The 25,075-nt window shown below is 39.8% G+C and overlaps 1 protein-coding gene across 3 annotated transcripts in view; it reads right to left on the reverse strand.

Annotated features, from left to right (window-relative positions):
- LOC101839749 (Ig lambda-1 chain V region S43) overlaps positions 1 to 25,075 on the reverse strand; it is a 612,967-nt gene that overhangs the window by 587,681 nt on the left and 211 nt on the right. The window contains exons 1-2 of one of the 3 annotated variants that reach the window (XM_040751118.1): positions 1,908 to 2,031; positions 1,514 to 1,814 (exon numbers count right to left, since the gene is read on the reverse strand). In XM_040751118.1, coding sequence (XP_040607052.1) covers positions 1,514 to 1,814; positions 1,908 to 1,953 — 347 coding nt within the window. In that variant the 5' untranslated portion in view covers positions 1,954 to 2,031. Of the gene's footprint in view, positions 1 to 1,513; positions 1,815 to 1,907; positions 2,032 to 24,708; positions 25,031 to 25,075 lie in introns of those variants that run through there. The other 2 variants (XM_040751113.1, XM_040751111.1) reach the window with 2 other exon arrangements.

Consider the following 25,075-nt stretch of genomic DNA (forward strand, 5'->3'; position numbering starts at 1 on the left):
TTAGATTCATGGAAAGAGCTGGAATCTTTTGGAAAAAGTCATGAGGACACAAACAAAGAGACCACCGCTCCCACTAAAGCATCCAAGTGACATAAGTTCTGATCAGAAGAGTGGATGCTCACAGAAATGGCAGAGCAAACACATCTGGACAGTAAGGCTTCCAACATTTATCCTTTACTCAAGGAGGAGCTGGGTTGTTCACATTAGCTGAGGTACAACTTCACAGTGTGTTACCCATCACAGTTCATTATAGCAGGGAACTTACAGCAAAAGGATCTTTAGAATGTGTTCACATCCTGAGAATCCCACAGAGACATCTGACCTGAGCTTGTGGGAGCTCACAGCCTCAGGATGCACAGCTAGGGAGAAAGCATGGGTCTGACCTAGGCCCTCTGCATCTGGGTGTCAACTGTGTACTTGGTCTTTAGTAGGGCCCTAACAGTGGGACCAGGACATGTTCCTGATTCATAAGCTGGCTCTTTGGAACCTATTTCCTATGGTGGGATGCCTTGTTCAGCGGTGATGCTGGGGGGGAATGAATTTGGACCTGCCTCAGCTTGATCTGTTGAACTCAAAGGCAGGCCTTACTTCATCTTAGTGGAAAAGGAGGAGGAGTAGATGGGGGCAGGTGTGAGGTGGAGGGAGAGAGCAGGAGGAGAGGAAAGAGTGGAAAAGGTGGTTGATATGTCAAATAAATAAAAATGATGGAAGAAAAGAGTCTGATTACATCACACACAGTCAGCAAGCAACAGAAATGTCTACATATGCAATCATTTGCTGGCTTGTACTCAGCTCAACTTCAATGTTTCACATTTCAGGGCAGTCTGCCTAAACAATGGTGCCCCTTGGAGTGGTCTTCCCATATCAGATGGTTAAAACAAATCCTCATGTCATCCCCAAGGAGACAAACTCCACATGGAGATCCTATGTGTGTCATAACAATATCATTATCATAAAATGGGTTGAAATGAAATATTTTGTAGCTTTAAACAATAGCCTTTTTTAGGGAGATATCACATACCTGAGATCACATACCTGCAGTTGACCATGCCACGTTGGGGTGTGGTCACGGGTTTGTGGGAGGATTTAGGGATAAGAGATGGTAGAGGAGTGGGCACTCTCTCTCTTGGATTTTGGTGGCGGTTGGAAGTCAGAGAGCACTGACCCCGGTTCTCGGCTTTTTAGTAAGTTAATGCTCTCTCTAAATAAATATCTTAGACCCCCCCTTCTTCCCCAATATTCATTGTGTGAATCTGTTCCCGCCCACTGTCCCGAGTCCATCCCCTGCTCTGCGTCAGGCTGGCCTTGAACTCACAGAGATTCACCTATCTCTGCCTCATGAGTGCTGGCATTAAAGGTGTGTGCCACCACCCTTTAAGTCCTTCTATATAAGAATAGACAACATGAACCTGAGCCTAGAGAGATGTAGCCGTATGGTAAGAAGACATCAGGTATAAGGCTGCACCAGGGGGTTTGTGTTCAACTTCCCCATCTTTATGTGCTATTGTGGAAATGGTCACTGTAAAACAGAGCACAGTAATACACAGCCTCATCCTCAGGCTGGACTCCTGTGATGGTGAGGGCAGCCTTGTCTCTAAGAAGGGAGCCTGAGAATCTGGCAGGAACACCTGGAGCTCTGATGTTGGTGCTACCTATCAGACTAGTAGGTACTTGGTGAGATTTTTCTTGGACCCAGTTGGCATAGTTACTGGAGGTAACCGTCCCAGTACTTGAGCCACAAGTGAGTGTGACTGTCTCTCCAGGAGTTGTGGTGAGTGAAGATTCCTGAATCACAACAGTCTGTGCAATAGTCCCTGAAAATAGATGAGAAATGAGATGATTAGCAGTAACACAGACACAGATGTACGCCGTTGCTTACCCACTCCAGCCTAGAAAGGCCCCCTGACCTGTGCAGTGAGCCAGAAGAGTGATCACAAGAGAAATCCAGGCCATGACTCACAGTCCAGGTCTGTTCTTTTCAAGAGTGCTCAGCCCCAGTGCTTACTATAACTCCTAATACTGGAGAGGGTGTGCACATTAATGCAAATGAACTCCTCTTCAAGGCTCATTATATGCTGTCAGGTGAACCTATAGAGTTAACACAAGTTACTGATCACATATTTATAAGAACAAATTTCAGGAGCATATTGTTCAGCTTCTTTTGTTCTTCTAGAGCCAAAGGTATCTTCTGTCTAATGTCCTAGAGGGTCTTCAGTAGAGCAAGCCATGCTCTACCAAATCTTACCTTACAGAGAGTGAGAATCATTGTGATATGCAGGACAATATAAAGGAGTGACGAAGGAGAAATGACCAAAGTAATTCATAGAGCTCACAGTAAGTAATGTAAGGATGGGAAATGATTTGAAGTTCATCTTTTTCTTCATCATACTTTTCAATTCATGTAAGATGATTGTGTATACTATAATGATTCTAAATCATCATATCAAATCACATGATGCCTCATTACAAAAGCACAAGAATGAATTGATGAATGGGAAGATAGTAGCAGACTCTGGGAAGGATGTAAGGCACATGGATCTCTTGAGCACTACTGAAAGTAGCAAGCATTTCAAAAGCAGTCCATTTTAGAGTTTGTATAACGTTTTCATGTGGCTTATCATGTTGTTCAAGTGTGTTCATGCAGTAACACATGTAAATATTATTAAAAGGCAGAACTATTTATGGATCAGATAACCCAGATGTGTGTAAAGTAACAAAGAATCCATAGGATAGCTGTGTGATGATGCCCAACACAGAACCTAGAAAGGATCAAGTATACAGACACACAAACATACACCTGAGGTTTGTGATCACCTTGTCAGTTATTAGAAGATTGAAATCTGGGAGTGTAAGTGCCTGTTTCTGAAATGATGGGATAGAGTTCTAAGAAACAAAGCAGATGACTGGATCCAAGCTTGATGAATGTATAAGTGAAAATATAGGGTATAGGGACAACCTAAATTTTCATTTTTTTAAATAATATAAATATATATGAATGTATGTATATGCACACATACTCGAAAATGAACATTTTATATAAATTATATGTGTGCATACTTGCCAAATTGTGTCTCTTACATGGGTGTATAGTTTACAACAATTGAACATCTATAAATTTGTTTTAAATATATAACAATAATAAAATTCTGAAAAAGACAGACACCAAGCCCATTTTAGAACTTCTTCCCCAAAGAGTGTTGATTGACAAAAGCTTACCAAAACAGAACCATAATGCACATCATTTGCCATTTGTTTTTTTATCCATAAGATACACTGAATAATTTCCTAGACAATGTTAACATTTGGAGGCAAGATATGGGACTAATGGCAGGAAAGCTAGGACTGGCAGACAGAGTAAAAGATAAAAGACTCTTCTGTGAGAACAAGAGCTAACTTTCTCATGGAACAAAGATAGAATATAAGATATGGAGTGGAAACTCACAGTATATCAAGAAGGAAAATAACAACTGGAGGTAACAACAATAGAGGACTGAGTGTGGAGAAAACGTGGGGATGACAGAGCTTCCTGTACTCAGTGATTTGAGAGACAGATTTTTTATTGGGTGTGGTTACAGATAGCCATTGACCCCATTCTGTGTCCGACATTAACAAGATGGAAAAATACTTTTAGCTTTTAGTCTTGCTTTGAAAGGAATCATATCTCTGTAGTTGGGAGGTACAAGGAGGAGTGACTGCATTCTGCATTCTCAGAGCCTGAGCTGGCTTTGCACAGGTCTTTTTTTTTGTTGGGGGGATGGTTTCAAAACAGGATTTCTCTGTGGCTTTGGAATCTGTCCTGGAACTGGCTCTTGTAGATCAGGCTGGTCTCAAACTCACAGAGATTCTCTGCCTCCTGAGTGCTGGGATTAAAGGGGTGTGACCCCAATGCCTGGCTGCACAGGTCTTCTACATAGCAAAACATGGAAACAAATGTGATAGTGGTGGCAGAGTTAGTGACAATGCTGAGTTTGCCATCAAACGAAAGGGATGTATCATGAAGCCCTGGGGCTTGAAGAAACACAGTGTGACCTCTGCTTTGTAACTCATCATGTCTGGCTTCTACTGGTCATGCTAACATTGCTGACCCTAGTAGACACTCGTGGTAATGACTAAGACAAAATGACTTGTGTCCCTGTGCTGATTATCAAGTCTCACTTGTTATAGAACAAGCTTTTTGTTTCTTTTCACTTGTTCATGAACTGTTTAATAAGGAAAGTCAAAAGATACAGGGCATGTAAACCCAAAATGTTTCCCCTCTGTGTTGTTAAAATGTTTAGGTTTATCCAGTAAGGAGACACAAACCTCGATTCAACGATCCCACGTGGAGTTTATTGGTGGACGGGGAGGGAAAAGGGGGGGTGAGAGGTAACCAACCCTTGCAGAGCAGAGAGAGAGATAAGATATGAGAGAGACAGAGTAAGAGTGTAAGAGGGAAAGAGAGCAAGAGCAAGAAAGTAAGAGAGCATAAATGGGCAGGGGCCAGTCCTTTAAAGGGGTCCTTTGCACCTGCATGGTTCTCACGGAACTCCGGGCTGGCCAGAGTGTTGCCTGAGTGCATCCTGCCAGGTAACAGGGCAGGCCAGAGTAATGCCTGAACTAGACTCTCGGGCTGACGAGTTCTGAAGAGTTTTTTTGGTTCCTTTCTGAGCCTACGGTGGCTCTTCACCTTTAGGCCGCTGGTTCCTTTTCGGGTGGTCTTTTCCGCCCTTACTAGACTCTCAGGCTGACGAGCTCTGAAGAGTTGATCCTGCCATTTTATTTTCCTTTAGACCAGACTCAGGGGTAACAAACCGACAAAGTAAATTCCTCTATGCCTCTAGTTAAGGCATCCAGACTCACTTATCTCAGTACTAAGAAATGGCCTAGGTACCTTTTAGATAATAAATATCACTGGCCACCTAATGGCTCTCTAGATCCAGATGTTTTATGATCTTTCTAACCACTTCCAGCGATCTGGTCGACTGAAGGAGTTACCCTATGTTCAAGCTTTTCTCTACCTCTCTCCTAAACATTCTCTTCAACATTCTTTCTTCCTCTAAATCTCATTCTTCTAGCTTTAAAAACTCCCACCAGTCACAGAGGCTTCCCGCCACATCCCATCTTGGCTAAACCTGCCTCAGGGCGGAAACCACCTTCCACCTGGGAGTGTTCTGTTTTGCCTCTCTCCTGTTCATCCCGGCTTAGCGTCTGCTCAGAGAGTTTTTCATTTTTCCTCACAAATGAGGTTTGAGGATTTCGGATTTTTTACTGCTCGGACCCTGTTCATTTGTTTCTTAGACCTACGGTGGTCACACATCTTTCTGCCTCACTCGTGGAGGAAAAAGGCCACTTCTGCTGACAGACGGAAATGTGCCTATAGAGGCTGCCATCTTGGCGATCTAAACCATGCAGCCTACCATGCGGCCTAGCTTGGAACCGTGTTTACTGAGTCTGCCATGTTTACTGCATGACCTAGCTGTAGACAGGCCCACTCAGACCAGCCAGCTTCTGCTGGCAAAGCCTGCTGATAGATACAATTCATTTACTTTTTGTCTTTTGTGCTTTTACTTTTGTCTCTAATTTCATCTTTCACTGGCCCTGTTGTACATGGCTTATTTATGGAATACTGTGCCTTTCCAGGGTCCCCTGTTTTATCTACAACAAATCTTCCTTCTCATCAATGTATCTTTAAGTCTGTTTACTACAAGTGTGGGTCAAACACTTTCCCAATCCTGTTTAATGTATCTATATGTATGTTTAAAAAATACAGTAACTTTAATTCAACTATACTAAATATCAAGTATTTCTAAATTGTTATATCTTTTAAATGATGATAAACATTTAAAGTTATAAGGGTCTTCTTCAGATTAACAAAATATAACACCCAGTCCTTCCTGTAAGCTGGTTACAAAGGTAAAGCTTCTATTACTTCTATTCTCTAGCCATCTATGCGCTTAAGGCAAGTTACTAAAGATAAATTTTGTCTACTAAGATATACTGCACAGACAAACGGTCCTCAAAATGCTCAGAGATCTAGAGAGTGTGGCCTTTAAATGTTTTACTTAAAAGCTTTTTATAACAGAGAGACAGGTCAGCTGCTGGGCCAGCTACTGGCACCACCCCATTTCCTCCAAGAAGACTGGTGGACACTAAAGAAACTCTGCCCACAAAAGTGTCATTGCTGGCCACTGAGCAACCCTGCCCTTCACCTCAACTGCTTCAAAGGACTCTTCAGGCCGTGAACAAGAGGACACTGGAATCGACTTTCTCCATGTTGCTTGGGTCAATGGTAGGAAAGTCTTCCTAAAAAGTCCCAATCCACAGGTCTCACTATCAGCAAAAGGCAGGTGTTCTTGGAGCCTCTGATTTCAACAACTGTGGAGGCCCTTGGGGGTGGCTGTCCATGCAGTCAGCTACTAAGTCTCTCATTCTTCAATCTCAGGTAAAATCTTATCCTTCTCAAGAACTCTGATGTTTTTGATGGCTGGTAGCTTTGCCAACTTAAAGTAGCAGACAAGGCAAAGCTCTGTCATAAAACAGATTTCAGGACCGAGTACTCTAAGGTTTATCTATATAAGACTATTAAGTTGAGGCATTAAAAAATATGTTACAGGTTTCTCTTTCATTATACTACTTTTCATAGTCTTAACATTAATCAATAAAGTTCTGATAAGCTACTAATCTAACTCCGACAGTACTAAACAACTATACCACTATATGATCATAACTATAAGCTCAAAATTAAGGTGCTTTTCATTGTGCTAAAATATCTGTCAGTTTTAAAAATGTTAATGCTTTCAGCCAAGTCTCTTCTAACACAAATATGCTACTGATATGTCTAATACTTACGTTTTCACAAACTCAAAGGATTCTTGTAAGTTCCAGATAGCCAAATTGGACCCATCCAAACAGGTCAGATTCACTCCAGATATTATTCAACCTCTCCTTGGTCCTGGAACTCCCTTCCCTCATCTTGGGACCCCTTGGGAACACCCTCCCTCTTCTTACAGTCTTCCCCTCAATTACCAAGACCTAAGAAAGAAAAATTTAAACCTAACTTTGTTCTCTACTCTGCTAACATCTTGCCAGATCTACAGAGGCGCCAGACAGTCCCATACAGCCTGGACTACAGAGAGTTCCATACAGTCTGGACTACAATAGAGCAACCAGTGTGGCAACAGCCCAACTTTCTCAGGTTCCCCCAAAGATGATCGACACCCCAAGGTCAGCAGGAAGCAGTCTTAAGAACTCAACGTCCTTGATCCCGAACCTGCCACTTCTAACACCCTCATCTCTTTTTAATCATAAATAAAGGTGGGAATGAAAGGTTCAGGCATTACTCTGGCCTGCCCTGTTACCTGGCAGGATGCACTCAGGCAACACTCTGGCCAGCCCAGAGTTCCATGAGAACCATGCAGGTGCAAAGGACCCCTTTAAAGGACTGACCCCTGCCCCTTTATGCTCTCTTGCTCTCACTCTCTTTCCCTCTTACACTCTTACTCTCATCTTACTCTGTCTCTCTCTCTGTCTCTTTCATATCTCTCTGTCTCTCTGCTCTGCAAGGGTTGGTTACCTCTCACCTCCCTTTTCCCTCCCCGTCCACCAATAAATTTCACGTGGGATCATTGAATCGAGGTTTGTGTCTCCTTACTGGATAAACCTAAACATTTTAACAACACTCTGTTTTAATTAACTGGAACATTGTGATAAATATTTATGGGTTGCATTAAGATGAATTTGAGAGCAACAATATTCAGCCTCATTTACATGCTGTATTCTGGGACTGAGCAACATCCTCATAATGTTCAAGAAATCTTGGAAACAATTGGCTCGATCCCACAGAGCTATGACAAATTATGTCGGTGTGGTCCTTCAGGGCATTTCAGAGGCTCCTTGAATTCTCCTGGAATCAAAGAAGCAGAGCTCCCACACTAAAGCCACTACTCCGTTGCGGGTGAGTGTGGCAGATGCTCCATCCTGCAGTGTCTTAACGCAAACACAGAAGGCTGAACTGGGTCCAAGGAAGGGTAAGTGCTGCTCTCTGGTTTCCCAGCAACGAAAGAGGGGGAAGAGGGACTCTGCAAGTCAATGGTTTTAAGGGTCAGCCAATCATGTGCCTAGGCACCCTATGCTTTACCTAGCAAACAGGAGCCACTCAGGCATTGACCTCATCTGATTCAATCTTGGCAAACAACCACCCTTTATTGTAAACATCACAGGACTGTACTTTGTGACTTCCCCTCAGTGCCACCTTTAACTGGCTTGTAAGCCCTTACACCTGAGAAAGCAGAGGGAACCCGGAGACATTATGAGAATAAATGCAGTAAAGACCAGAGTGGATGTTCCCATGGATTGCTGACCAGGATGTATAGGGCTGAGTAGGAACTGAGACCTGCTGATGCACATTCCTACCTGTGTCTTGAGGGAAGAACAGAAAGAAGGGTACAGACCACAGCATAGGGGACACAGCTCCTCCCCCTTACCTGGGGTGTCCCTGCCTCAAGTATCAGTGTATCCCTTCGTCATGCCAGAGAAAGAGCCTTTCCTGAATGTGTTTCCATCCATGACAGCCTCTGCTCCTCCCTTAGCCTTAGTGCTGATATTCAGCTCTCATACACTTTGGAGGATGGAGGTTTGCTTATGACCTGGGGACCCCTCTGGAGGAAGTGCCTGCTGAGCAAGGTGGAGGTCTGTTTAAGGGAGTCTTCCAGGCTGCAGAAGATGCAGAAGCTGATTCCTAATCAGTGAGAAAATGGCATCTCTTGTATGTGTTACACCCAGCCCATTATGAACCTTGAGGAAGGAGTGAAACAATACTCATGGGTTCCAAAGGTTTAATTTAATTTAATTTAATAATTCATCACATAATCAGGTCACTGATAAACCAGGGCTGCAAGAAAGGACTCCAAAGCCTTGTTTGTCCTGTCAGCCCTAATCAGAAGTGGGATTTATTAGCACAAAAGTCACAAACGTTTATTGCCAAAGTACTGTTGAAAATTTCCCCAATCAGGAAAAGAGATTAGAGGCTTCTTTGAGTGTTCCACCATTATCAATCAATCAATGCACAATGCAAGCTTTTCAGTCCAACCTATCTGATTCTTCTTTCTGTTTTCAGGAACAGCCAAAATGTTTCTAAAGAACTAAAGATGCATAACCAAAATTTCTATGTTGTAGGGAGGCATTTGATGAGCTATTGGGAAATTTTAGGCTCCCCTGTGGTTTGGGAACCTGAACTTTATTTCACCCTGCAGTTAAATACAGTCTGAAGTCAAAATAACAATACTTAGGCCCAGGTGCCTTTGCCTGCTCACTGCATATGCCAAGGTTCCATTGAGTAAGTGGCCCTTAGTGATAAGTTTTCTGTAAACACAGACACCCCCACAGTGCCCCCTGCTGGTTAGAAGGCCCACAGTCACCAGGGCCAAATGGCTATCTTCGTTTTGAAGATGACCTGATCTCTTCCCTATTGAAGCAACCATAGATTACTTTCTAGGTTGTGTGAATCTGCTATGCTGTGTGTTATTCTGTACCTCTTACCACCAAGAGTGCTCCTCGCTGCAACTCTTTGTGCTGTGGGTTATGTAAACACGTGCTCTTAACAGTCTTCCAACACCTGGATCTCAGCGTTACACTGTGAGATGCAGATCCAGGGAGGCCCTGTGCTCTGTGTCATGGATTCCCCCTGTGAAGAAGCAGCTGCTGTAACACTGCAATAGGCCATGAACAGGTGTACAGGGTCCAGTGAATTTGAACTCTTGAGAATCTGAGAATTCTGGAAGGGTGACAGTGCCCTCTGGTGGCTGCATTAATCTCAGTGATGTGGTTTTATTCATTGAACCACTGTTTATTTTATAAAACAGCTCTAATTTATTTCCAGAGCTGACTCATAAACATCACCTTCCTTCCTTTAATTCTTTTAGTTTATAGTAATTTCTCTCCTTTTTGAGAAAAAAAATCCCAAATTATTACTTTGGAAATTTTATCTACATGTAAAAGAACCACAATTTAGAGAAACAATGTACATGCGGTTCTTTTGACAGAGACTTTTTCAGTACATTTAAGGATATTCATCATGTCCTCATTTAGTGACCAAAACTGGAATCAGTTGTAGCTTCCAATCAAGATAATAAGATAATGATAGCAGGTGCTTCCTGGAGTCATAAGATTCCACAGCGAGGTTTATTCCAATAGTGTGTGTGTGTGTGTGTGTGTGTGTGTGTGTGTGTGTGTGTTGTGAAGGAGATTAGATCTCACAGTTTCGTGTAATTTCTATATGTTCGTTGATGTATAGAAACATTATTTGTGTTTATTTTGAATCATTCCATGATGCTGAAATTATCAGTCTAAAAGGTTTGTGGCATGTTTAGGTTCTCTTATGTAACAAATAATTATCCCAAAATAGGGATACCTTTACATCTTTGCCCTCTTATTCCTTTATTTTATTCCTTTAGCTGAGACTTTAAGTACTAAATCGAATAGATGTAGCTGTGTGGACACCCTGATCTTTTTCTTGATCTAAGCAGGAATGCTTTGATTTTGCCCCATTTAAAAGGATGTTGACTATAAGCAGGTTTTTAGTTAGTTTTTGTTTTGTTTTGCTTTGCTTTGCTTATTGTTATGTGGAGTTATACTCCTTTCACCACTAGTGTTCCTAAAACCTTTTGAAATTTCTTTTTTTTTAGGTTTTTATTTAAATTAGAAACAAGCTTGTTTCACATGTCAATCTCAGCTCCCTCTCCCTCCCCTTCTCCCCTGCAGCCTTCAACCACTCCTCAACCCCACACCCAATCTCCACTCCACTCTCCAAGAGGGTGAGATCCTTCATGGAATATCTCCAAAGTCTGTCATATCATCTGGAGCAGGGGCTAGGTCCTCCCATATGTGTCCAGGGTGAGACAGCATCCCTCTATGTGTGATGGTCCCCGAAAGTCCATCTGGATGTCAAGGATAAATTTTGATCTATTGCCCAAGGCCCCAAAGAATGCCAAGGCCTTCTCACTGACACCCACATTCAGGGGGTAGATCAGTTCCATGCTATCAGTCTTGGGTCTATGAGCTCCCACTTGTTCAGGTCAGCTGTTTCTGCAAGTTTCACCCACCCAGTCTTTACCCCTTTTCTCATCACTTCTCCCTCTCTACAACTGGTTTCCAGGAGTTCAGTTAATTGTTTAATTGTGGGTGGCTGCCTCTGCTTCCTTCAGCCACTGGATGAAGGCTCTAGGATGGCACACAAGGAAGTTGTCAATCACATGATTCGGGGATGGCATTTAAGGTAGCCTCTACACTATTGGTTAGACTGCCAGTTGGTATCATCCTTGTAGATCTCTGTAAATCTCACTAGTGCCAGATCTCTCTTCAAACCTATAATGGCTGCTTCTATTGTGGTATCTCTCATCCTGCTCTCCTCTATTCTTCCCCAGACTCAGCCTTCCTGCTCCAACATGTCCTCCTCTCCCCTCCTCTTCAAAAACTCTCTTTCTTTCAGCTTCTTCTTTCCTGTTCCCCATGCTCCTAATTCCCTCAAGAAATTCTGTCCCGTTCTACTTCTCTGGGGTACCATGCATATCTCTCTTAGAGTCCTACCTGTTTCCCAGACTCTCTGGCTGTGGGATTGTAGGATGGCACTCCCCTATTTCATCCCTAAAATCCATATATGAGTGAGAACATACCCATATTTGTCTTTTTGTGTTTGGGTTACCTCATTCAGGATGGTTTCTTCTAGTGCCATTCATTTGCCTGCAAATTTCAAGATTCCATTGTTTTCTTTTCCACTGAGTAGTACTCCATTGTGTAAATGTACCACATTTTCTCTATCCACTCTTCAGTTGAAGGGCATCTAGGTTGTTTCCAGGTTCTGGCTACTACAAATAATGCTGCAATGAGCATAGTGGAACAGATGTCCTTGTTGTATGAATGTACATCTTTTGGACATATGCCTAAGAGTGGAATTGCTGGATCTTGTGGTAGACTGATTCCCATTTTCCTAAGGAATCTCCATACTGATTTCCAAAGTGACTGATGAGTTGGAACTCCCACCAGCATTGGAAGAGTGTTCCCCTTTCTCCACATCCTGCCCAGCATAAACTGTCATTGATGTTTTTCATTTTAGCTATTCTTCTAGGAGTAAGATGGTATCTGAGAGTTGTTTTGATTTGCATTTCCCTGATGGCTAGGGATGTTGAACCCTTTCTTAAGTGTCTTTCAGCCATTTTAGACTCCTCTGTTGAGAATTCTCTGTGTAGTTCTGTAGCCCACTTTTTAATTGGATTCTTTGGTGTTTTGGAGACTTGCTTCTTGAGTTCTTTGTAAATTCTGGAGATCAGCCCTCTGTCAGATGTGGGGTTAGTGAATATCTTTTGCCATTCTGTGGGCTGCCTTTTTGTCTTGTTGACTATGTCCTTTGCCTTGCAGAAGCTTCTCAGTTTCAGGAGATTCTACCTTAATGTATAACTGATGTGACAACTAATCACATGTACTAATTATATAACTATGGGAGAATGTGAGAACATTAGAATAAAAATATCCCTTCTTATAAATTATTTCCACTATGCTTACTTACTAACAGACAACCCCACCACAGAATGAGAGAAAATCATTGTCCAATATACATGTGTCAGAAAAAAAAGAGTCTAGAATATTTAAAAAGGGAGAAGCAAACATCAAACATCAAGAACACAAACAAACCAATCAAAAATGTATTATAAGATTAGCATAGAGTTCCTAAAAGAAGAAAACATATTGTTAATAAGTGCTTCACAAAAAACATTCAACATTCTTGGCCTTCAGCGAAATGCAGACTAAAAGTGCCTTAAGATTTCATCTCAACCCAGTCAGGAGTTCAATCACCAGGAAAGGAAACAGCAGCAAATGCTGTAATTGAGGTAGACAAAGGGGCACTTCCATACACTCCAGTGGGAGTACAAGGACAGAAAGAGACTGTAGGGATTAGCTGTGAAAATGGGAAAATACAAAAGATTTCCCATGTATCCTGGTTATGATATCCATGCATATACACACAAAAAAATTAAAGCCCACTACAAAATAGTTGCACATCCATGTTCACTGCTACCTAATTGCTATAAGTAGGACATGAAATTAATTTAGCTTTTTGGTAAATGATCCCAGGTAAATGATTGCCATACATGTACATAATTGAATATTACTCAGTTATAAAAGAAAAATTAGAGCATGACCTTTGTAACCAAATGAATGGAACTAGCTAAAAAGTAAAAATAAAAAAGTTATACTGAGTGGGATCATTCAGGGCAAAATAGAAAAATGGCATCTACTTACTTTCATAGGTGTGTGCTTCAAATGTTATATTCTATTTGTTTATCCTAGAGTATATATGTATGGTAGCTTTAATGACACAGCCATCAAATCAATGAAAAAAATTGTAGCTCATGCTAGTGATGATATGAAGCTCAAATGAACATTCTTCATTTGCTGGTGGGAAAGCAAACTCCCGCTAATATTTTATTCCATGTGCTGTTCCTAAGGAAAGCATTATGGCAGTTCAAAGGAATTCTGGGTAGAGATTTACCCTAAGACCCAGCTATAGTTACCCTTAGACATATACCCAAAGTGTGCTTAATCCTACTAAAGAGTGATTTTATTTTTCCTAAATTCATGTACATTCTAACTACTGTTCCCAAAAGTCACTTCAAACTCTTAAACCAAACCAAAAACATAAATCTAATTCAGCACTATTCTTTGAAAGCTCCTGTACTGCTTTAGAAATATTATTTATGTTTTAACAGAAATTTACAGCTATTAGTTCAATTTTCCAATGCAGAATTCAGGCTACGCAGTATTACACAGAAACTATTAAGTATGCATCCAACGTCAAAGTAACATTTATGTTTTTTAAAATTACTACAAAATTACCTATTGTGGAGATTATATAAGACAATTTTTATTGTCTACAAGACACTCCTCCAAATTGACATTATTGACAGGGGGGGGGAACTGTTAGAAGAAAAAAAACAGAATACAAAATGTGATGAGTTTGTGCCAACAGTAACTTTTTTTTTTTTTTTGGTTTTTTGAGATAGAGTTTCTCTGTATCGTTTTGGAGGCTGCTCTGTAGACCAGGCTGGCCTCGAACTCACAGAGATCTGTCTGCCTCTGCCTCCCGAGTGCTGGGATTAAAGACGTGTGCCACCAACACCCAGCTTCCAACTGTAATTTTTGACATGCATCACAGAAATCGTATGTATGTTAGCATGAAACTTTGCAATGGTGGCAAAGGTCTTCATAACCTACAAAAGTTGGGATATAAATTCCTATGCAGTTTGACACAGTCAATAGACCCTAGAATTCCTGACTGAAAGATTTTACTCAAGTTATAATTGTCTGCACTATTCTTCCCACAAGCATTTAATACCAAGCACTGGTGTTCAAATTCAACAAGCACTGGAAGGCCATAGTAACTACATAAAACTTATGTCTGTTTCTAGAATTCTCTCCCTTCAGAAAGTCTCTGCAAAATCCTCCTATTTGAAATTTACATAAAGAAAATTACCACCAGAAAAAATTCAACAGTCTCCAGTAAATATCTGATTATGCACTGTGGCTCCTGAGGTACACCTGCTCCTCTGTGTAGTAAATAGACATGCTACTATATGAAGGCTTACTATCTACCAAAAAAAATGCTTTGTGAGTGTGTGCAATTTAGGAGAATATTTAAGAATTCATATACTGATTTTGCTTCTTCTTTTGCAAATAAGCACAGACTCCTGCTTATTTGAACCCAAGCAGAACTATTATAGAATTAATTATTTATATCTCATTAATCTTTTAAACTTCTGTACTTTAAAAAATGAAATAAATTACAAAGAGTAGCTTGAATAAGAGTTGTGTTGAAATCATAGCAAAACAATTCTCATTGAACTGAAAGAAAACTGTCATTGAAAAACTAAAATTATATATTTCCCATCATGAGGTTTGTTGGTTTGTTTTACGATCTAGGGGGAAAAAGTCACAGGACAGTTTTTGATGTGCCAACCTCAGTATACAACTTTCATGGATTTTTCCAGAGCAGAAAAAAAAAAACTTGATGTGGGGAAAATTGAAAGCATTAAAAGAAAACTACACTTACTCAGGCATGTGGGAGACAGTTGCTGGATGGGAGTCCTGAAAGTAGAGAATGGATCTGCAATATCCTGAAGAATTTTGCCCAACAGTGGAATGAAGATGAAAACCATGTAAAAATGAATAGAGATTGTGCTATCAGTATGACTAATTCCTATAAAGTACCCAGCACTAAACTTGGAGTCTTTGAGATGAGTCACCATTAAGTGGGCCGTGATCAACCTAGAATCAGAGTTCTAAAAAAAGATGTCTAATCCTCCTAGTTCAGTGGTATTTTCATTCACTTACAATATTTGAGAGAATGCTTAAAGTACATTGCAAGGACTGCTTTTTCTGTTAACTTATCTATTATTAAACCATTAGATAGATATTTCTAAATAATTTTCAAGAGTTGGAAGTACTTAGGAAATGTTTCTTCAACCAGAGTTGAGAAACAAATCAAACCTGCCTTTTCAAACTTTCTTACATCATTCATTTAAGGAGTTACTTGCCTTGTACCTTCTTACCCCAAAATCTTGATTGATAAACTTACACTGAAAATTATTGTAAATTCTGGTTTGCAAGGTGGGGGAAGTGATATTTTGATAAAGAAAAGCAACATTTTTTTATTTGTCAGCAAGATTGCAACATAGCAAAAATGCATTTTTCTGATCATTCCAAACTCTCCTCTGCCCATTAAAACCAGCTAAGGTAGCCTCTCCACTATTGCTTAGATCCATCCTTGTGGATTCCTGTGAATTTTCCCAGTGCCAGGTTTCTTATTAACCTCACAGAGGGTATCTCTTTCCTTGCACCCCCTCTCTATCCTTCGCCCCAACTCCACCTAACAGATCCCTCACGTTTTCCTACTTGATCCCCTTTTCCCCTCCCCAGTATCCTACTGTCGTACACCTCCCCATGCTCCCTATTTACTCAGGATATTTTGTGTATTTTCCCTTCTCCAAGAAGAGCAATGTCTTTCTTAGAGTCCTCCTTGTTTCCTGGCTTCTGTGGAATTGTGGGTTGTAGGCTATTTAACCTTCACTGTATGATCAATATTCACTTTTGAGTAAGTACGCAAGTTATTTGTCTCTCTGTGTTGGGTTACCTCACTCAGGATGCTTATTTCTAATTCCATCCATTTGCCTGCAGATTTTAAGATTTCATTGTTTTAAACCACAGAGTAGTACTACATTGTGTAAATGTAACATACTTTATCCATTCTTTAGTTGAGAGACATCTAGTTTGCTTCTGCTTTCTGGCTATTACAAATAATACTGCTATGAACACAATTGAACAAGTGTACTTGTGATAAGAGCATGCAACTTTTGGATATATGCCCGAGAGTGGTATTCCTGGTACTTGAGATAGATTGATTCACAATTTTCTGAGAAACCACCACAATAGTTTCGAAATTGGCTGCATAAGTTTGCACTCACACCATCAATGGAGGAGTGTTCTCCTTTCTCCACATCCTCTCCAGCACAAGCTTTCATTAGTCCTTTTTCTTTTGTAGCCACTTTGACAAGTGTAATGTGGTATTTCAGAGTTGTTTTGATTGGTGTTTCCATGATACCTAAGGATGCTTAGCAATTCCTTAAGTTCCTTTCAGACATTTGAGATTCCTCTGTTAAGCATTCTTTATTTAGATGTGTACCCCCATTCTTTAATTCTTATTATTTGGTAATTTGTTGCCTAGTTTCTTTATATATTTTGGACATCAGCCCTCCATCAGTTGTGTGGTTGGTGAAGATCTTTTCCCATTCTGTAGGTTTCTGCTTTGTTTTATTGACTGTATCCTTTGCCTTACAGATTCTTCTCAGGTTCAGGTTGCACTTACTAATTTTTTATCTCAGTGTCTGTGCTACTGATATTGTATTCAGGAACTGCTTTCCTGCACCATTGCCTTCAAGGCTACTTCCCATTTCTTTCTGCTAAGAGGTTCAGTGCGGCTGAGTTTATGTTGAGATCTGTGATTCTTTGGCATTAAGTTTTGTGCATGTAGATAGATATGGATCTATTTGCATTCTTTTACAGGTCAGCATTCAATTAGGTCAGCAGGATTTGTTGAAGATTCTTTTTTCCATTGGACAGTTTTAGCTATGGTAATAAAAACAGCTTGGTATTGATATAAACAGACATGTGGACCAAGGGAATCAATTTGAAGACCCTGATAATAATCCGAAGACCTATGAATACTTGGTTTTTGACAAGATACTTATTCTAATATGAACGTTTTACATGCTTTAAGATTATTTGAATTATCAAAAATATAGTAGTATATAGATATAGCCCAAATGATAACTATTCTGTATTATATCTACCTTACAAGGAAAAGCTATTAGGAATCTATAGTAACTTAGCTAACATGAAAATTTAGTGGATTTGTATTTGAAATATCCCTTTGTTCTTTTCTCCATTCCCCTCTTTTCTAGAAACAAATACTATTTTGGGGTATGACCATTACTAATAGAAGAGTAAATAATGAGAAATACTTCTTTAACTGTCTGACTATATTTATGAAGAATGACAAACTCTAGGAATTGCTAGATGTGAATCAAAGGGAAGCATATAATTCCCTGATCCAATAGGCTTAGTAGAACCAACCATAAGGTCTCAACTGAAGCTGTAATTATTAAGGAAACCATGAAGTGAGCAGGTGAAACACAGAGAAGTGACACATCAAAAGCTCCATTACTCCAGTTCACACCAACTTTCAGATAGGTAAGAGAATTAAAAAGGACTCAAAAGCAAGCACAAAACAATACTTGGATCCTCAGTCTTTCTCACAGGCATTGCTAGTGTTAGTACAAAACCCATGGAATACAGGGACTTCAAGAAAAGAAGGTTTCCACTGTAATTTGAAACAAGCAATTAAGATAAAAGCTGACCACTTCGTTTAGTGTCTCTTAGCCATTTTAGACTCCTCTGAACTGTATCTCTGGGAAATGAGGGGATCCTCTCTCCTGACAACCTGGACTGTTTAGAAGGGACTACTGCTGACTTTGTATTCTCAGAGAGGCACAAAATGCAGAGCTGCATTTCTGATACGGGTCTTTCAAAAGAGGAGAGAATAAACCATTGCTGTCTGTGTCTCTGGGCAGAAACAGTGAAAAAAAGAGAATTTTCTACTTACTTCTGTATCCCACTTTTTAATTGGATCCTTTGGTGTTTTGGAGACTTGCTACTTGAGTTCTTTGTAAATTGTGGAGATCAGCCCTCTGTCAGATGTGGGGTTAGTGAATATCTTTTGCCATTCTGTGGGCTGCCTTTTTGTCTTGCTGACTGTGTCCTTTGCCTTACAGAAGCTTCAGGACATCCCATTGATTAATTGTTGATCTCAATGTCTGTGCTACTGGAGTTATATTGAGGAAGTGGTCTCCTGTACCAACTCCTTTCAAAGGCACTTTCTCTTCTAAGAGGTTCAGTGTGGCTGGATTTATGTTGAGGTCTTTGATCCATTTGGACTTAAGTTTTGTGCATGGCAATTGACATGAATCTCTCTGCAGTCTTCTACATGACAGCATTCAGTTATGCCAGCACTGTTTGTTGAAGATGCTTTCTTTATTCCATTGTATAATTTTAGCTTCTTTGTCAAAGATCAGGTATTCATACGTAATGGGTTAATATTGGGATGCCCAATTTGATTCCATTGGTCTACCTGTCTATTTTTGTGCCAATACCAAGCTGTTTTCAGGACTGCAGATCTATAATGGAGCTTGAAGTCAGGGATGGTGATGCCTCTGGAAGTTGCTTTGTTGAACAGGGTAGTTTTGGCTATCCTGGATCTTTTGTTTTTCCATATGAAGTTGAATTGTTCTTTCAAGATCTGTGAAGAATTGTGCTATGATTTTAATGTGGATTGCATTGAATATGTAGATTGTTTTTGACAAGATTGCCATTTTTACTATGTTGATCCTACCTATCCAAGAGCATGGGAGATCTTTCCACTCTCTTGTGTCATCTTTAATTTCTTTTTTAAAGACTCAAAGTTCTTGTGATACATGTCTTTCACTTGTTTGGTTAGCATTGCCCCAAGGTATTTTATGTTGTTTGTGGCAATTTTAAGGGTGATGTTTCTCTGGTTTCTTTCTCAGCCCTTTTGTCTTCTGTATATAGTAGGGCTACTGATTTCCTTGATTTGATCTTGTATCCTGCCACTGTGATGAAGGTGTTAATCAGCTGTAAGTGTTCCCTGGCAGAGATCTTTGGGTCATTTATGTAAACCATCATATCATTTGCAAATAGTGAAAGTTTGACCTCTTCCTTTCCAATTTGTATTCCCTTGATCATGTGTCTTTGTGTGACTTGGGTATCGAGGTTATTGAAGCCTCATAAAGAGAGTTTGGCAAAGTCCCCTCTGTTTCTATTGCGTGGAAAACTTTGAGGAGAATTGGTATAAACTGTTCTTTAAATTTCTGGTAGAATTCTGCACTGAGGCCATCTGGACCTGGGCTTTTTTTGATTAGGAGACTTCTGATGACTGCTTCTATTTCCTTTAGTGTTATATGTCTATTTAAATTGCTTATATGATCATTATTTAATTTTGACAAGTGATAGCTATCCAGAAAATTGTCCATTCGTTTAAATTATTGAATTTTGTGGAGTATAGGTTTTCACCGTATGACCTGATGATTCTCTGGATTTCCTCATTGTTCGTTGTTATGTCCCCCTTTTAATTTCTGATTTTGTTAATTTACATGTTCAAACTCTGTTGTTTGGTAAGTTTGGATAACAGTTTGTCTATCTTTTTTATTTTCTCAAAGAACCAACTCTTTGTTACATTGATTCTTTGAACATCCCTAGCTATCAGAGAAATGCAAATTGAAACAACTCTGAGATACCATCTTACTCCTGTCAAAATGGTTAAAATGAAAAACTCCAATGACAGTTTGTGCTGTAGAGGATGTGGAGAAAGGGGAACACTCCTCCACTGCTGGTGGGAGTACCAACTCATATAGCCACTTTGGGAATCAGTATGGAGATTTCTCAGGAAAATGGGAATCAGTCTACCACAAGAACCAGCAATTCCACTCTTAGGCATATACCCACAAGATGCCCAGTCACCCAACAAGGAAGTCTGATTCACTATATTCATAGCAGCACTATTTGTAACAGCCAGAACCTGGAAGCAACCTTGATGCCTCTCAACTGAGGAGGTGATAGAGAAAACGTGGTACATTTACACAATGGAATCTTGAAACTTGCAGGTAAACGGATGGCACTAGAAGAAACCATCCTGAGGGAGGTAACCCAGTCACAAAAAAAATGCAAACATGGTATGTACTCACTCATATATGAATTTTAGACATGGATTGGGGAGTGCCAGCCTGCAATCCCACTGCCAGAGAGTCTGGGAAATGGAAACTTCATCCAGTGACTGATGGAAGCACAGCTAAACACTGAACTGAAGTCCTGGAATCCAGTGACAGAGAGGGAGGACTGATCCACAAAAGGGTCAATACTGGACTGGTTTAACTCACAGAAACAGCTGACCTGAACAAGGAGGAGCTCCTGGACTCCAGATTGATGGCTGGTAGGCCAGAATGGGACTGATCAAGACCCCCTGAATGTGGGTGTCAGTGAGGAGGTCTAGGCAGTCTATGGGGCCTTGGATAGTAGATCAGAATTTATCCCTGGCACACAAATGGACTTTGGGTGCCTATCCCACAATGATGGTTGCTTTCTCAGCCTGGACTCTTAGGGAAGGACCTAGGCCCTGCCCTGAAGGAAATGACAGACTCTGTAGATCCCCCATGGAGGACCTCACCCTCCCTGTGGAACAGAGTGGGAATTGGGTGGGGGACCTGGTGGGGGAGCAAGGGACAAGATTACATTGTATTTCTTTTGAACTGCTGTGCGAAGAATATCCAAGAGACAGTTTTCTCCATCAATTATTACTTGCTTAATGTACTATTCCTCTATTGTGGTATCATATTCATCCACAAAGTAACTCTGAATTATCTGTATCATTAGGACATGCTTGTCTAGGTCACCAGCTCCAACTACAAAGAGTTTATATTCAGTAATTTAAAGCAAGCCTCTAGGCTCCTACATGTCTCAGGCTCCAACAATAACTCTTAGACCCATGTAGCTGTAATCCATGATCCTGAAATGAGTGGAGCAGTTTCGGTCCTAGCCACTAATGCTTTTCTCAGTCACATTACCTGCAACAAAGCCTTCCTTCTATATGTAACCTTGGTCATGATTTGTTATCACAGCAGTTAAAAAAATAGCTAATAAAGTAGTTGGCACCAGAGAGTGGGCTATTGGTAGTTGCTGACAGGCTTAACTTTGTAATTTTTGTTTGGTTTGAACAGATTGGTTGATTGGTTGTAGCTTAGCTTTTTCAAGCAGGAAAGATGTTTGAACTTTTGAGAAGAAATATGGTGAAATAAGTATGTAGTTCTTAATGGGCCAAACTAATACAGAGAACAAAAGACAGTAGGGCTAAGAACTACTCACTCATTGCTTGTGGGATTGGAAAATGGGTAAAGACACTGTGGAAGTCAGTGTGTAGAATAATAAAACTCTAAAAAAATACACCATATAATCTAGTAATACCACTCCCTGCTATGTACCCAAAGGATTCAATATCCTACTCCACAGATGCTTGGTCAGCCATGGGCATTGCTGTTTTATTCACAATTGCTATGAAATGGAAACAACCAAATGTCCTGCAACTGACAAATAGATAAAAAACTGTAATGCATATACTCCATTTAATGCTATTGATCCATAAAGAAGAAAGAAATCATGAACTTTGCTGATACATGGAGGGAACTAGAAAGATCACATTGTCTGAGGTAACCCAGACATAGAAAGAAGACATCATGTGTTTTCCCTTTCAGGAGACGCCTATCTCAAAATCTTAACACGTGAGTCCATATTCTAAAAACCAAAATGGATTAATGCCAGGATTCTAACCAAAAGGTATCATTCAAACTTCAGAGGAAGGAGACAACCAACATTTTTACCCATTTTATGCTTTCTATGAACCATAACAATGACCAACATGGTATGGTGACCCAAAGGATGAAGTATTGACATGTGTATCCTGGTGTTAACCAGAAGCTCCTTAACTGAAATTAAGGTCCACACACAAGAAGGATACCATGCCATGCTTACCTAGAGAAATACTCAGTGTTAGTGAAATTATGGTTACTAGAGGAGAGTCTACAACTAATAATTTATTAAACCAGCACCAATCTATAAATGTGTCTTTATACTCACAGATAAGTGCCTAGTCTTCACCACTCATCAATGAAACTTCTCTTTCCAAGAGATGGAGACCACTACACAAAACATCAATCAATCAATCAAGCCACAGAGTTGAGGAGTCCCACCCAAATGAATAAACATACAAAATAGTACTACATTTCATAGAACAGTATGTAAGAAGATTTGGGAAGATTGTACAGGCCAGACTTTGCTGTGATATTGTGTCTCCTACAAAAATCAGAAGCAATTTCCCTAGTTCTCACTAACATGATTTGGAAAATACCAAGACTTCAAAACTAAAAAAAAGAACTAAATCAATCAAATAATGTAGAGGGTAGGAGAAATAGTCTTTCCCAAGGAAGAACTCAAATATATATATTTGAGAGAGAGAGAGAGAGAGAGAGAGAGAGAGAGAGAGAGAGCAGGTTGTATACATGTACATAGGAAAACATATGTAAATACATTAATGTATGTAACAATAAGAAAAGAAGACCTGATTTGCAAGAAAGCAAGACAGGGTATGTAGGAGGTTTGGAAGTGAAAAGGAAAAGGTGAAATGCTGTAATTAAAATATCAAGAAATATCTTTATTAAAAAACACTAATTCTATTAACTGGTAAACTAAATAAAAATTTATAGGATTCTAGATATAACTGGATCAGAGAAATTAAACAAGAAAGGATCCCCATTTAAATAGGTCTATCCAAGTTAAGGAGATTGAAACAGCACCAAAGATTTTTAATACTCTAAAATTGTTGAATATAGTTGAATCCATACCAGAATTCTAAAAGACTTTAGAAGAACTATAACCAGTATTTCTTAATTTAGCAGGTAAAAAATTGAAATAGAATGAACACTTTTAGACTCCCTCTGTAAAGTCAGATTTACTCTACTGTGGAAGCCATAAGAAGACTCAACAAACAAAGCTTTAGTAGTATGGTAGAAGTAGCTGTTTTCTTCTGGGGCCTATGACAAGTTCATTCATGGTTTCATGAATAGGTTTTTGGAGCAATGCATGAGTTGCCTGAAATTAAGTTGATTTTAGGTCCAGATAGGTAGGTGTTGGCTTTCCTCAAGATCCATGTGACTATATGGCGGGGGGGGGGCTTACTATTACTTTTCTGTAGTTTTCAACCTTTTCATTTAGATATGGCAATTGATGTCATGTTCCCCTTACATAGTACCTTCCAAATTTATGATGGTTGTCCCTCACAGAAACATCATTTAGATCAATGACACTTTGAAGAACATGTTGTCTTCATCCTCAGCATCTCACCCTGATGTTATAGCATTCAACAAACAGCACTGGTATTAGTTTGTATGCTTTGGCCGTGTCTTGAAAAACACTAACAACTCAAGGGGATTTTTTCATAGATACAGCTAGGTGATTTTAGCTAATATACAGGTCCAGAGGGTGCATTATCCAACTATGTGGGGAACTGCACTTAATACTGTTAGTGTTTCTGTGTATTTTTAAGCAAGCATACAAGATAATAGGTTCGTTATTGCTTCTCAAACATCCTTAGTATTATTATACCCCTTCCCTCTCCCTATTCATTTATTGTTCTCTCTCCTCCTTCCCTGACTCTATGTATTCTTCAATCCCCACCCCTCTCTCTATGCAGTACTCACTTCCTCTTCTCTAGTCAAGCCCCATACTTCTATTTTTCTCTTCATAGGACATGTGTCCTATTTCCCTCTCTGAAATAATATCTCTTTCTCCCACAATGCTCCCTTTCTACTCTCCCTGCTTCTATGGTTACTTAGGTTTATACATACAAACCAAAATGATTTTGTTCTAGCTTCTAAAAATAAGAAAAAAACAGGATATTTGTCTTTCTGGACCTGGGAAACTTCACTTAACTATAATATCTTCCAGTTCTATCAATTTGTTTGCATTTGCAAATTTACCTACAATTGAAAAGAATTGTATAGTTGTACTACATTTTCATCATCCATTAACCAGTTGAAGAGTAACTAGGCTACTTCCATTTCTTTGCTATTGCGATGACAGTGGTAAAGAATATGGCTAAAAAGTACAACTTTAGTGGGATAACAATTCTTATCAACATATACAAAGGAGTACTATAGTTCAATCATATAATATATCTAAGCTTATTGAGAAATTTCCACACTGATATCCACAAGGGCTCTAATACTTTCAAAGCCCACCAACAGTGGATAAAGATTTCTCTCCTTATTCAAGTTCACAATCATTATTTGTCATCTAGAGTTTGGGTCTGAGATTTTCCTTTTGCAGTTTACTCCTTTTGTCTCTATTATTGGTGAAAAACCGAAAAAGGTTCCTATAGTAATTTCTTCGTTATCCATTATTTGTGTGATGAACAAATATTACAAGGTTACAAGAAACAGAACTAATATATTTATCACAAGATACAATTTATGCCTACTTCCCCATCTGCCTGTGTCACTGTGATGAGCACTACTTTCCCAGATAGAACAGTAATACACAGCCTCATCCTCCTCCTGTAGCTCAGAGATCTGCAAATTTGCAGCATTTTTGGAGGTATCTTTGGATCCAGAGACTCTACTGGGGACTCCAGGACCCAGCTGGTTGTTTGAGTCTGAGTAGTAGTGCAGGAAAAACCGAGGAGGACTCCCCTCCATCTGCTGGTACCAGTAAATACTTTTACTACCAACACTGATGCCACTCTTCAGAGTGCAGGTAAGCCTGGCTGTTGATCCAAGAGACTCAGAGATGGAGGGTGGTTGGGTCAATATAGACTGAGAAAAGGAACCTGGAAAACAAGAGGCAACAGTGAAAAGCAGAGCTGAGATGCACA

This window comes from Mesocricetus auratus, unplaced genomic scaffold (assembly GCF_017639785.1).
Source record: "Mesocricetus auratus isolate SY011 unplaced genomic scaffold, BCM_Maur_2.0 Super-Scaffold_100008, whole genome shotgun sequence".
NCBI lineage: Eukaryota > Metazoa > Chordata > Mammalia > Rodentia > Cricetidae > Mesocricetus > Mesocricetus auratus.